We start from the raw sequence: 15,110 nt of genomic DNA, 5'->3' as shown, positions 1-15,110 counted from the left end.
TTTGGGCTCCACATGTCTTTTGTTTGGATAATTTTTGTAAATATTTGATAGTTCCAAAAGAAATGGCAAAGGGCGTTTCCCAGAAAATTGGAGCAAAACATGCGGGACTGATTTCACATGTTTTAAATCAAAGATCTGAGCGTTAATTATAAGGAAGAAACAACTTTCAGAAAACAAGGACTTGTATTTGTTGGACAAAATGGCATAATACATTGACTTATGATTGAGTATTTATGGGGCTATCACAATTCTATAATAACATACACAACTTAATTTATCATTATGAAGCAACAGTAATAATTTAAGGGGTTTGATGGAAACAAGAGGGCCATGATGACCCTGAATCGCTCACCTGACTAACCTTGCTACATCAACTTAAATTCTATCAGACCCATATACAATACCAAGAAAGATTTCATTAATTAATACATTCTGACAAAATTCATCTACACAAGGTTTTACTAGAATTGGCCCGGTGACCTAATTTTTGACGCCAGATGACCCATATACGATCCAAAATCTGATATTATCAAGATAAACATTATGACCATACTTCATTAAGATTAGATAAAAACTATGACCTCTATTGTCTACACAAGGTTTTTCTATGATATGACCTAGTGACCTAGTTTTTTACCACAGATGACTCAAATACAATCCCAACCCAGATTTCATCAAGATTAACATTCTGGCCAAATTTAATTAAGTTTGGATAAAAACTGTGACCTCTACTGTCTAAAAAAGTTGTTTCTTTTATTTGACCTAGTGACCTAGTTTTTGACCCTGGATGACCCAAATTCAATACCAACACAGATTTTAACAAGACAAACATTCTGACAATATTTAATTAAGATCTGATGAAAACTGTGACCTCTATTGTCTACACAAGGCTTTTCTATGATGACAAAATTTCATAAAGATTGGATGAAAACTGTGACCTCTATTGTCTACACAAGGTTTTTCTTTTATTTGACCTAGTGATTTAGTTTTTAACCCCAGATGACCCAAATACAATCCCAACCCAGCTTTCATCAAGATAAACATTCTGACCAAATTTCATAAAGATTGGATGAAAACTGTGACCTCTATTGTCTACACACGGTTTTTCTACTATTTGACCTATTGACCTAGTTTTTGACCCCAGGTGACCCAAAAACAATCCCAACCCAGATTTCATCAAGATAAACATTCTGATCAAATTTTATAAAGATTGGATGAAAACTGTGACCTCTTTTGTCTACACAAGGTTTTTCTATTATTTGACCTAGTGACCTAGTTTTTGACCCCAGATGACCCAAATACAATCCCAACCAAGATTTCATCAAGACAAACATTCTGACCAAATTTCATAAAGATTGGATGAAAACTGTGACCTCTATTGTCTACACAAGGTTTTTCTATTATTTGACCTAGTGACCTAGTTTTTGACCCCAGATGACCCAAATACAATCCCAACCCAGATTTCATCAAGATAAACATTCTGACCAAATTTCATAAAGATTGGATGAAAACTGTGACCTCTATTGTCTACACAAGGTTTTTCTATTATTGACCTAGTGACCTAGTTTTTGACCTAGTGACCTAGTTTTTGACCCCAGATGACCCAAATACAATCCCAACACATATTTCATCAAGATAAACATTCTGACCAAATTTCATAAAGATTGGATGAAAACTGTGACCTCTACTGTCTACACAAACAAATTGTTGACGGACGCACGCACACACAACGGACGCCAGACATCAAACGGTCACATAAGCTCACCATGTCACTTCATGACGGGTGAGCTAAAAATAAGGGAGGTCTGGGCAAATGAAAACTATTTTTATTTAAGGCTTGAGTGCATAATTTTGGGACACAGTGACAATGTAAATGCAACTTGTCATACCAAAAGTATGCCATTATTTCGAAGGTCAAATTCGCTTTCCCATCTTAGCTTCCCATTTTCGTTAACAAACCCAACAAAAATATATTGAACCCAACGTGAGACCTATGATACATCTTTTGAAAAGATGTGGTCAACTGAACTCCTCACCTTTTAGCAACAGTCTCCTTGCCCTGTGCTCTTGATAAATCACAACCAACCAACAAGCAGCATGTAAAGAGGCCTTAATAATTAGCGGTCATCAGAAGGGAAAGGTCATTATGCAATTCAGTGATATGGCTTAACTCTTCACTTCAATGCATTTTTGTGGCCAAGATTCAATGAGCTCAATTTGCCGATCTTGACAATGTATGCTTTGTTTGACATGAAAAACTTTCCAAACAAGCGTTGAAAAAATGTTAACTCAAAATTATTGTAAACCACGTCTTAAAGGCAACCAAAAGCCCAAATTACCATTTACTGACAATACCTTACTGGCTGAGGGCTCGCAACACAATATAAATTAGTCACAATGTTGAACAATAATATCTACAATTATTGTGTTTTATGAACCATACGCCATGGGAAGGTTACACTATACAGTGGGGCATGTTTTTTGTAAATAGGTAACTAGGTATACATTAAGAGGAGAGAGGTCCTATAAGGGAGTAGACGAATAAAAGGAGAAAATTAATGACCATGACACTTAAAACTGAAAACCAGGGACATTGGATTATGTTGTAACATCCAACATGGGAAGGGACTGCGAAGTTTCTATTGAGCCATTTTAAAGTATCCGTAGAAAATTATACTATAAATTCAATTCATTCACTGACATGGAGTGAAACATTTATTCTCTGAAAGAATGTTAATCCGTCTAAACAGTCACATGCCAAGCAAGTGTGCCATAACTTAAGATAGCTTCATCTTCAACAGAGTATAGTATTATAATTTCAATTGACACACAGCTGACTTGGTTACTTGGTCCTAAACATTTGATGTAGGGCAAGATCTAGAGCAAAATAGCAGGGTCCTGTGCCCTGTTCCTCTTTGCTTCCACCCTCCTGCCCCTCTAGATTGATAAAAACAAGAAATTCGTTGAATTGATATCCCATGCCAATATGCTTCTGGACACAAAAATGTTATCTTTGACACTCAAAAAAGCATTTTTTTAAGATACAAAGGGCCATAACTCTGTTATTAACAGATGGTGTACAATGCCATTTGGCGTGCATCATCCCCTAATCCATATATATATACATATACCAAGTTTCAATGAAATCCGCCAAAGCACTTCCAAGATATGGCTCCAGACGGACGGAAATACGGACGGACAACGCCAAAACAATATCCCTCGCCGATGTCGGGGGATAATAAAAACCTGAACATCCTTAAAAATTGAATCTATTTTTTGCTAAGAAAGGTATATGGCGAATGGATTATAGACTATGCTTAAAAGGCATTAGAGCAGGTGTTGGACAAACCAAAATTATAAACAAACACATCACATACAGTACACTCCACGCGTTTTCCCCAATTTCCCTCCATACTCCGCGGGTTTCGACCTGGAGGGAGATTAAGAAAATCCCGCTATACGCGGCGTTTGCATGATTTTGGACGCGGCGGTAAACGATCGGCAAAACTGATAAGCCGACGCGGCGGCCCTCGGCATTGGCAACGCGGGGAAAACTCCGCGTTTTACGAGATAACGATCAATTTAATTTTGTTTGACTTCCTGATTTTCAAATAAAATTACATTTATTACAAGTTCATACATGTACATGTAGTATAATATTTACAATTAAAAAAAAACAAGATAGATCGATCCCGACGTGGTTGTGGAAGTAGTTGTTGTTGTATAGAAAACTCGTTGATTTACGACACACAAAACGTCGTCTTTTAACTAATACTTACCAATTAATATAAACACAGTTTGCAACATTGTTTTTATTTTGATAATTTAATCCAAAGTTTTCATGTTAGCAGCTGATTTTCTATACTGAACATGGATACAAATGACCAAGGACCCTACAAATCTCGCAAATCTGTGTGAATTGACAGTTTGACGTAATCATAGAAAAGCCGCTTCCTGTCTAAAGGCATAACTTACTCAAGTAAACACGTTCAACGAATGCATAAGGAATGGTTTTAATTGTCGGAACAAAGTTAATTCTCTGCTCGCTAATGCATTGATTTTCTCTTTGTTTGTAGGTTATTCCATTGATTGCTAAAAGGTGGTAACTATTGAGTTGATAATTGCATTTAATATTCACAGTTGTCTTCTTGTTGCGTCGACATTCTAAACAATGTTTACCAGTAATTATGGACCAAATCGGCAGAGTGACATTCACACATGTTAATCCCTTTTGTCGAAACATCGCAGACAGCAGTCTACACAATAGGTCAGTAGACAAGCTTTGCATGTTTTCATAACGTCAAACACTTAAAATCCAGTTCCGCCCAGATGTCTTCTTTATTCAGTTTACAGTACAATAAGTGTTAAAATAATTACTCTACTAAAATACCGTAACGATAAAGATTCGGCGTGTTCGATTTGAAATTATTTTAGAGGAAATATCAACTTATTCGCGATATAATTTCGTTAATAAATACCAAAGAAACTTTTAACCGAAATCAAAAAAATTCAATGTTCTCTGCGCTACAAAGTTAGTATAAACAAGAAATATCTTTAAAAAAGATATACGGCGTAAATAGTTTAATGAATGAGATCAAGGATAGCGAATGTCTTTTTCTGTGCAGTTCTTAGCTGCATCACACGCAGTAAGGGATGTTCCGGGGAGTTTTCGCGGCTTATTTTACATTATAACATATTGCTGGTCATAAACCTATAGATACAAAACAGAAAACCAAAAGAAGAATGGAAGTGAAATTTAAACATATGAGTCAACCAGCAACACGAGAACAAACCTGTTTTAGTGGTCTGTCGGGCATTGCTATTTGATTCGATTATTAACAGTATCGAGAATCATCGTGCTCATGCTTAAAGTGATATTATGGGCATTTTGCACTGTTGAATTGAGCTGAAAAGAATTAACAGGTCAAAATAGTTAGTTAAAATGTGGTTACTGATCAATTATCTGCAACTCACCTTGCTACCAGTTGTTTATAAAAATATATTTTATATTCGATATTCTTACGTGACCCACCCAGTCCTGTAAGCCGAAATGATCCGTAAAACAATATTGTGTCTTTGTGTCGTATGAACAAATCTGCACTAAAACTAAATTTAGGTTCAACTCGTAAACTCATGATCAGTTGTCAAACGAAAGTACGGTTAATATTCAAATGCATTATTTTTCTCTTTCTGGTATATTGTTTTAGTATGTTGATGCTGCATTAATTACTATAAGTGTATATGAAGTAGAAACATCAAAAATAATCAACGGTTGCGATAGACACCTATAAACTGTTACATGCTCATAATATCACTTTAGAACATTAGGCAATATGGTGAAATAATTATTGTTAAATTTATTAAAAATAATATTTATCATTGTATTGTTGAAAACACATTAAGAATCTATTATTGACATACCATAATTATATTGCTGAATATCTTCTTTTAACATATTTCTGGTCTAAAGAAAATTCCAGGTCACCTAGTTCACGGATAGCGTCTTTATTATATAACGATTATTTTACTGACCGCGAACTCCGGTGATGACCTGTATATAAACTCTGAATGTCCGCGACTTGACCTGAAACCTCGCGGGTTGAAATGCAATTCTTTAAAGTGAGGCCTCGCTTCCACTGCTCTTTATACTTTTACATGTTAACATGTTGACAGGAATATGGAAGTAAGTACTAAATATGAGAACATAGCCTTTTAAGTATAAACGCTTTTGCGCTGGTAATACTCTGAAAATAAAAGGTGTACGCACAAACTGTATTGATGTCGAGAATTGAGTGTAAAACTGTTCTATCTATTAAGCCTTTTCATTAGAGATAAAATTGTTTCATACAGTAAAACAGTGTTACAAAGACGCGGATATGTTTCCAATGTTCTGGTGGTATACTCAAATCAGCCATTGGAATAAATGAAGTGTATTCATTCGTACCTAGCCGCGGGAAATTTTATTTGAATTTTATTGGACACTTACAAAGGTCAAGTCAGGGTGAAAAGCTGGCTTATGCAGCTTACGCCGAAAAAAATCAATACACGCACGCTTTGCAGGAGTATACATTGTACCTTGACCTTGTACATTGCAGCATAATTTTCGCGCGCTTTTGTCGGGAAATATACGTGTAACTGTATATTGGAAGCATTTGTAAACGTCGTGTTAACAATTAAAAATCGTAGTGTGTTTCGGATTACTAATTATTATTCTCATTTGGAAATTTTACGGAACATTTATTCTTTTGTCATATATGTTATGATTTATTATTAATTTGTCAAATGTATTATATTCATTCATATTGTAGACGTACCTGTGAATTAAAAAACATGATTTTTATACGTATTAATTTTCTATACAATTATCTTTTTTATACATGTACTACAGTATTTAAACAATTTATTATAATAATGTTTTTATTTTTTGGCATGCCCAGTAGCACACTGCTAACGCGGCGTTGCGCGGCGATCACTGATAAGAACGGAAAGTGTCTGCATTTACCGACAAGCCTAAAGTAATACACGCCGCGGGAATTAGCGAACGCGGCGTAACGCCGAGCGTTTTATCGAGTTCACCTCGCTCTTCCAACGCCGCGTGAACACTCGCTAGCAGAAAAAAACCCGCGGAGGGAGCGCGTTTTTTGGGGAAAACGCGTGGAGTGTACTGTACACAATAAGAAAATGTCACAAGACTTGTCCACCTTCCCCTCCCCCCCCCCTTCTATTTTTGGGCAAAACCCTGGCATATGATATTATACAAGTAATATAAATATGAATACTAGCATTGTCAATTCCATAAAAGCGGAAAGTATTGTCCCTGATAAGCCTGTGCTGACTGCTTAGTATTGTCCCTGATTAGCCTGTGCTGACTGCTTAGTATTGTCCCTGATAAGCCTGTGCTGACTGCTTAGTATTGTCCCTGATAAGCCTGTGCTGACTGCTTAGTATTGTCCCTGATTAGCCTGTGCTGACTGCTTAGTATTGTCCCTGATTAGCCTGTGCTGACTGCTTAGTATTGTCCCTGATTAGCCTGTGCTGACTGCTTAGGATTGTCCCTGATTAGCCTGTGCTGACTGCTTAGTATTGTCCCTGATTAGCCTGTGCTGACTGCTTAGTATTGTCCCTGATTAGCCTGTGCTGACTGCTTAGTATTGTCCCTGATAAGCCTGTGCTGACTGCTTAGTATTGTCCCTGATTAGCCTGTGCTGACTGCTTAGTATTGTCCCTGATTAGCCTGTGCTGACTGCTTAGTATTGTCCCTGATTAGCCTGTGCTGACTGCTTAGTATTGTCCCTGATTAGCCTGTGCTGACTGCTTAGTATTGTCCCTGATTAGCCTGTGCTGACTGCTTAGTATTGTCCCTGATTAGCCTGTGCTGACTGCTTAGTATTGTCCCTGATTAGCCTGTGCTGACTGCTTAGTATTGTCCCTGATTAGCCTGTGCTGACTGCTTAGTATTGAACCTGATTAGCCTGTGCTGACTGTTTAGTATTTTCCCTGATAAGCCTGTGCTGACTGCTTAGTATTGTCCCTGATTAGCCTGTGCTGACTGCTTAGTATTGTCCCTGATTAGCCTGTGCTGACTGCTTAGTATTGTCCCTGATTAGCCTGTGCTGACTGCTTAGGATTGTCCCTGATTAGCCTGTGCTGACTGCTTAGTATTGTCCCTGATTAGCCTGTGCTGACTGCTTAGTATTGTCCCTGATTAGCCTGTGCTGACTGCTTAGTATTGTCCCTGATTAGCCTGTGCTGACTGCTTAGTATTGAACCTGATTAGCCTGTGCTGACTGCTTAGGCTAATCTGGAAAGACTTTACACACAAACATTTCACTCTTTCAGTGCTGGAACCGAATTTTGAAGGCCTTTGCAAACAGTTTGGATCCAGATGAGACGCCACAGAACGTGGCGTCTCATCAGGATCCAAACTGTTTGCTATTCTGATAGTATTCTTTGAAAAAAATCAAAGCAAATGCTTATTTTAGAAATTCTGCAGACAACATTTTAGCAGACGACAAATTTCCCAGCATGCAAAGGGCTAACACACTTATGCCAGGGCAAGACTCAAATGGTTTAATACAAAGTTTAAGCATCCCTTCTTGAGAACAGAATTCTTCCAACCTCTTCCATGTCATAATAATGTTAAGACACTGGGTTTAACATTTTAACCCCCCTTTAGTCACAAAAAAAATCCTCACCCACACATGTCCCAACTCCAAGATGACTTCTTTGTCTTATAAAGTCTCCTCAATTACCCCCCCCCCCCCCCCCCCCCCCCCCCCCCCCCCCCGAGAATCACTGGTGTAACCAAGTACCGGATTTTTGAAATAAATTACCAAGCACTTGACTGCTCTTATAGATATCAAGCCACATGTTTTTTTTATGTTTTATGAACAGTGGCAAAATTGGTTTCTGCCACGCTGTGTAACCACGCAAGCTTTAACACTTTCAGTGCTGGAACCAAATTTTGAAGGCCTTTGCAAACAGTTTGCTATTCTGATAGTATTCTTTGAAAAAAATCGAAGAAAATGCTAATTTTAGAAATTCAGCAGACAACATTTTAGCAGACGACAAATTTCCCAGCATGCAGAGGGTTAACACTTGCCATAACTTATATCAAACATCTGACCTGCATAATATCTAACAACATGTATTTGTTAAATTTCAATTTTTGGGGCGGAACAAAATCATCACTTTTGTTTGTCTAACAACCTGGAAAATAAGCTACTTCCCAAAATGGCACAATGCGAACCAGATGACTTTTGGTAACAGGTCAGGCATGTTGTCAAGAATGCTTGTAACTTTTCATGATGTGGACACAGGCTTTGTGTGTCACTACAATGAGGCTCATTTTCATTCTTCATGTACCTCTATAAAGTGCAGTTCTATGGTTTTAAACCTCAGTCATACAAAAGCTATACTGCTGCACTCCCTAAACAAAATCTGTCTTTTAACCATACTAAAAAAATATATGTTATTTTTTTAAGTTACATGGAACATGACACCATTTGGGTGATAAATGTGCCACTCTGGCTGACACATTTTGTAAATGTGCTCCATGCCACATATCCCTTGTTGCCCTAAGCGATTTCAAAAGGCAGATATAGATAAAAGATTCTGGGGTCAAAATACTCTCATAAACACATCTGTCACTCAACAAGCGGTCTGTTTCATACAAATATCTCCTATGATTACACTGTGGCTTGAATTTCACACATGAACATTCTCATGTAATTATAACAAAAATATAAACTGCCATTAAGTGTATCCTTAGGAAAGAAAATCGTTTCAATGACGTTCAAATTCCTTAAAAATTATTGATGAAAATATTGCCTTTTTAAAAAGGTAATTTATTTCATTTTATTTTAGACAACAATTATACATTTAAACAGTTTATTCATAACTCTATATCATATAATTTTATTGTGCTAATCAAAAGATTAGGAAAATATATTAAGAAACGAAAAGTTCATTTTTAATAAATAATGCCAAGCCCCCACACTCTACTATTGCTTAATTATAAACTCCACTCATGTCAAAACAAGCTTATTTATGGACAAATTTTATGTTTGGTCTCTTGCAGTGTGACCTTGAACTTTAAGGCAGGGAGGTGAGAGTTACACGAAGCACGTCGTCTTATGATGGGTCAATATATGGCAAAGTTACTTTTGATACATGAATATTCTAGCAGTTTTATTATGGCCAAATTTCGCTTTTGACCTCTACGTGTGACCTTGACCTCTAAAGCAGGGTGACAGGTGATATATGCAACAAGCTGTCTTGTAATGGTTTAAAATTGCACCAAGTTATTTTTAAATCCATCAATATATATATATATCAAATTAATGGCCAAGACAGGAATTTTCAAACATCTGGGCACATGGAAAGAAAGACATATAATTGTTGCCTACTTGAAAAGAGGCAGCATAAAAAGGATTCATGTCATTTATGTATTATTGGCCACTTATGTAAACACGACATGGCAAATGTGGTCCTTTTATGACAAAACATACATGAACAAGCAAATTCGTTGAATTGATATCCCCGCCATTATACTTCTGGACACAAAAGTTTTCTGGACGGATTGACAGCGCCAACGTGCATCATCCTCTTATCCATATATAAACTCATACCAAGTTTCAATGAATTCCGTTAAAGCACTTCCAAGATATGGCTCTGGACACACACAAAAAGCATTTTTTCAAGATACAAAAGGCATAACTCCGTTATTATCCGATGGTGTACAATGCCATTTGGCTTGCATGTTACATCATCCTCTTATCAATATATATACTCATACCAAGTTTCAATGAAATCAGCCAAAGCACTTCCAAGATATGGCTCCGGACACAAAAGTGCCGGCCGGCCGGACGAAAAGACAGACGGACAACGCCAAAACAATATCCCTTTGCCTATGGCGGGGGATAATAAAACTTTCACATATCATACAGCTGCATTTCTAGCTCTCATCATAATATAATCATGTTGAAAGAGCATGACTGTATAGCCTTCTGTTTTGAATTATTGTACAGGGAAAAGAATTCAATTCAAAACATCCAATAACAAATTGCACCATCAGGCATTTAGTGCAAACAACATAAATTGTGTACCTCAAGATAATAATCTGAGGCAGTAAGGCGCATGTTCAAATTAATTTTCCAAGTGCAGATTTCTTTTTGATTGCAGCATACAGTCCATGGAACACTAAGTTTCATTGCTTCAAATTAAAATGTTCTGTGATATTCTATATACCACTTTACAAGGCTTTGCAACATGCCCTATGTATGCAAATTATTCCACTTCATTTTTTTTACAAGTTAAAGTTCCTTTTTTTTACATCAGACATGTTTGAATTTGTAAACAATAAATTCCATTAATTGTTACCATAAACATAATCACAACGCTCGCTTACAATAGAACAAAAATTAAAACATCTGAAAACTAATGCTACAAATATTAATATTATGTAGCATCTTAACACTAAATATGGCAATCTAGCATTAACCATTTTAAGGTCTGTTTTAGAATTGGTAATGCAAACACTCATTAGTTACTTGAGATATTTTAGCGTGAGGAAACCTTGTAAATTATTATAATATGTATATCAAATAAATGTATAAAAAAATGAGAAAGAGATGTTAATGTAACTATATTCACGACTGCACAAAATTATCTAAAAGTTGTTGTTTAAATCTTTAAATTTCTTTAGAACTTCAATAGGGAAATAAACCAGTTAAATACTTGCCACATCTACTTTTGTCCCACTTGACATTTAGATCTAGCATTTTAATAAACACTTCTGTTCAGTGATCAGAATTTCCCTGGCTGCCTCAGTTTTCTAGATGTATTGTTGTTTTACATTTTAAATTACCCCCTCCTAAATTGAGATAATTTTCAGTCTTGGGCCATAAATGTTTTTGTGATAATAGTAGCCAGCTGTGATTTACAGGCGAAATATGAAAATTAGGCTGCAAAATGGGGCATGGCAATTTGCATTGAAAACTTGCAACAGATTCCTGTGCGTTGTAGCCCTGCATTGTGTTGGTAAGTGGTGACATTCAGGTTTAAATTGACCATAATATCATAATTGATCTCAATCTTTCAGCACGCTGACAGATATTCAGACTGAAAAATGGACCGTTTTGAGAAAGCAGTCTTTGATGTTGGGGCCAATCCATTCTTGTGTTTAGTGCTGATGTCAAAGATACACGAACACATTTATTTTGGGATGCGAAATTAATGAATACATAGGCTCCTATTAATGACTGTAAATAAGGCTTGTTAAGATTTTTTTTTTATTTCAAGTTGCTCTATACAGGCCTATTTCTTTTTGTTCCATATGCTCAACAGAAGAGTGAACTGTTCAGCCATAACACTTAAACTTTGCATCTGTTTAGTGTGCATAACTTCTTTAACCCATTACCACTTAGATAAGTATTTTGACGCATTTGTAGTCCCTTAGAAATACATTTAATAAAAGACCTTTCTTATCGATTCAAGTTTTAAAGGCTTCATTTCCGACCCTTAGATACTGATGAGCAGCAAACAGCATAAAACCTGAACCGAGTGCGCGTTACTCGCAGGCTGTTCTGGTATAATGCTGATTGCATATAGCCATTTTCACTTTGCTTCTAAGTGGGAAAGGGGTAAAGGAAACACCTACCTGCCAGAAGGTTGATCCGTGATTTGGCCTGTAGAATTTCATCTGCTATGTTCTGTGCTGTTGGCAGGACATCTGTATGGTGTTCTGATATCAAATACTGAGCAAACTTCTGTAATTGTTCCCGATTCATCTGGAGTAATGTTTCTAAAATAAATAATGAACCAATAATAAAAGGCAAACACTATTTTTGATAATGTCTATAACATAATAAATACTGTCATACCTGCAGGCTTTTCACAAAAAATATAATATAAGTGTGAGAAAAATGCACAATCAGCATTGCAAAATATATTTTATCAGTTTTTGCACCAACAATTCTTTTTTTCATATAATTTAACATATTCATACTGATAACTATGCCACAACAAAGTTTACACAATACAATGAGACACTAACTGTTTCCTTGACTTCAGTCATTGTGGTACAATTACCACATTACATTTCTTTTGTATTCAGCTTTAAACATAATTTTCAATATTCCTATTCCTATTTTTCTTTGAACTTGTTCAGCAACAATAACCTGCTGAATAATGCAATTTTCTACCATATTTTATACATGTCTATGCAAATATGCTGTTTTACACTTGTATTAACTTAATATCCTTCTCGATGTCCCTATTCAAATATTTTATTTTTATTTTCTTTAACTATGTGAAAACTAATATAACCAATATCGCTCCACCACACCAATTTGTTGGGGTTCATTTTTCCAGCTTTTATCTTTCAAATAATTTCTCTCTAGCAATTTAATGGGAAAAAGTTAAACTCATCTGCATTCTTAAAGCCATATGAATAATATGGGATGGTGTTGATTTATTATTTTGTTTGCTTTACAACTTTTTTTCTCTCCCAATACTTTTAAAGATGTTTACATGTCTTCAATAACTTGTACATAAACATCTAAACGGGGCATTTGAACAAGAATCAATGTTTTAAAATAACAAGAACAATTTATTGACGAGATTAAATGAAATGACATGCCATGCTTGACGTAAATCCTTTCAACATGTATTCCTTCGGCTCAGTGGTTAAAGCTTTTGATCAAGGTTTTACCTTAAAATATATATAATTCTGTTACTCAAATCACAAAAAACAGAATCAGAAATTAAAACAAGAGCACCGCATAACAGGTGCCATGCTGTTCTGCTTATGCAGTTTTGAATAAATGAAAGCTTGTCAGAATTTTTTATTTTTTTTATTTTTTTAGGTCACAGTGACCTTAACCTTTGACCTAGTGACCCCAAAATGGGTGTGGCATGTAGAACTCATCAAGGTGCAGCTACATATTAAGTTTCAAAGTTGTAGGTTGAAGCACTTTGATTTTAGAGCCAATGTTCAAAACCTTGACAAAATGTCAAGGTTTTGCGGACGGCGGAAAACACGACGAGCTGGCTATGACAATACCTCGGGTTTTCTCTGAAAACAGCCGAGCTAAAAATGAGATTGAGTCATATAATGCCTATGGGCCAGGAACAGGACTTGAGTATTTCATAAGTCTTACCTGATATAGGGACTCGTAATTGAACACTATTGGCTTTTCGTATTCGATACAACGACAACGCGACCACATGTTGGCACCAGAAAATGTCCTTATTGCCACACCCGCACTTCACTGAGGTTATTTTACATCTGAAAGAGATCACACTGCACTGATTACAAAAGTGCACACTGAAATCAAAGTGGAAATGACATGTGTGTATTCATAAATATGTATGCAGGAATAAAAAAAAATTCATGTGAAATTAATCTTAGAAGCAACCTGAACATATAAAAATTTTGGAACGTTCTATTTGAACAGCTATAGCAATAACACAGTGTCTGGAAATATCTTGCAATACAATTTATAAGTGCTGCTAGAAAGATATAAGTTTATACTAGTACTTGAAAAGGCTATCCATATATTTCCAATAAAATCAAGCTCAAAAGTTCAATAAAATGAGGTCATAATGTTCATAGGCTAATAAAGTACATCTCATGAATCAAATATATTTTACTCTCTATTGGTGTATGTTTATCAAATATCGCATTCAACATTATTTAGGAGTATCAAAGCAATCTCATAACGCTGGGTCACCGGGACCTAGTCAAAAATCATTTGATGGCTGATTCAAAGTGAGGTAGAGACATTTCTACCCAATAATTTGCACAATGCAAAGGTATATCCCACATCAACTTGACTATGAACCTTGATATACTCCACATCAACTTGACTATGAACCTTGATATACTCCACATCAACTTGACTATGAACCTTGATATACTCCACATCAACTTGACTATGAACCTTGATATACTTCACATCAACTTGACTATGAACCTTGATATACTCCACATCAACTTGACTATGAACCTTGATATACTCCACATCAACTTGACTATGAACCTTGATATACTCCACATCAACTTGACTATGAACCTTGATATACTCCACATCAACTTGACTATGAACCTTGATATACTCCACATCAACTTGACTATGAACCTTGATATACTCCACATCAACTTGATTATGAACCTTGAATCTCTTTGAATATTTATGAGCCTTGCTCTGCAAAAACAAGGTTCAAAGCGTTAAGTGCCGTCCCATATTGGCCTGTGCAGTCCACAACACGGTTCAATGCGTTAAGTGTCATCCCATATTGGCCTGTGCAGTCCACAACACAGTTCAATGCGTTAAGTGCCGTCCTATATTGGCCTGTGCAGTCCACAACACGGTTCAATGCGTCAAGTGCCGTCCCATATTGGTCTGTGCAATCCACAACACGGTTCAATGTGTTAAGTGTCGACCCATATTGGCCTGTGCAGTCCACAACACGGTTCAATGCGTTAAGTGCCATCCCATATTGGCCTGTGCAGTCCACAACACGGTTCAATGCGTTAAGTGCCGTCCCATATTGGCCTGTGCAGTCCACAACACGGTTCAATGCGTTAAGTACCGTCCCATGTTGGC

The 15,110-nt window shown here is 36.3% G+C and overlaps 1 protein-coding gene across 6 annotated transcripts in view; it reads right to left on the bottom strand.

The window, feature by feature from the left end:
• LOC127874089 (zinc finger SWIM domain-containing protein 6-like) overlaps positions 1 to 15,110 on the bottom strand; it is a 358,176-nt gene that overhangs the window by 321,498 nt on the left and 21,568 nt on the right. For all 6 annotated transcript variants that reach the window (XR_008046623.1, XR_008046621.1, XR_008046622.1 and 3 more), the window contains exons 3-4: positions 13,662 to 13,789; positions 12,161 to 12,304 (exon numbers count right to left, since the gene is read on the bottom strand). Coding sequence is in view for 1 of the 6 variants with exons in the window: in XM_052418208.1 (XP_052274168.1) it covers positions 12,161 to 12,304; positions 13,662 to 13,789 (272 nt within the window). In the remaining 5 variants the exon portion in view is untranslated. The remainder of the gene's footprint in view (positions 1 to 12,160; positions 12,305 to 13,661; positions 13,790 to 15,110) is intronic.

The sequence above is a fragment of the Dreissena polymorpha genome, chromosome 3 (assembly GCF_020536995.1).
Source record: "Dreissena polymorpha isolate Duluth1 chromosome 3, UMN_Dpol_1.0, whole genome shotgun sequence".
Taxonomy (NCBI): Eukaryota; Metazoa; Mollusca; class Bivalvia; order Myida; family Dreissenidae; genus Dreissena; species Dreissena polymorpha.
The sequence above is the reverse complement of the archived record's forward strand: the minus strand, read 5'-3'. Positions and strand labels throughout refer to the sequence as shown.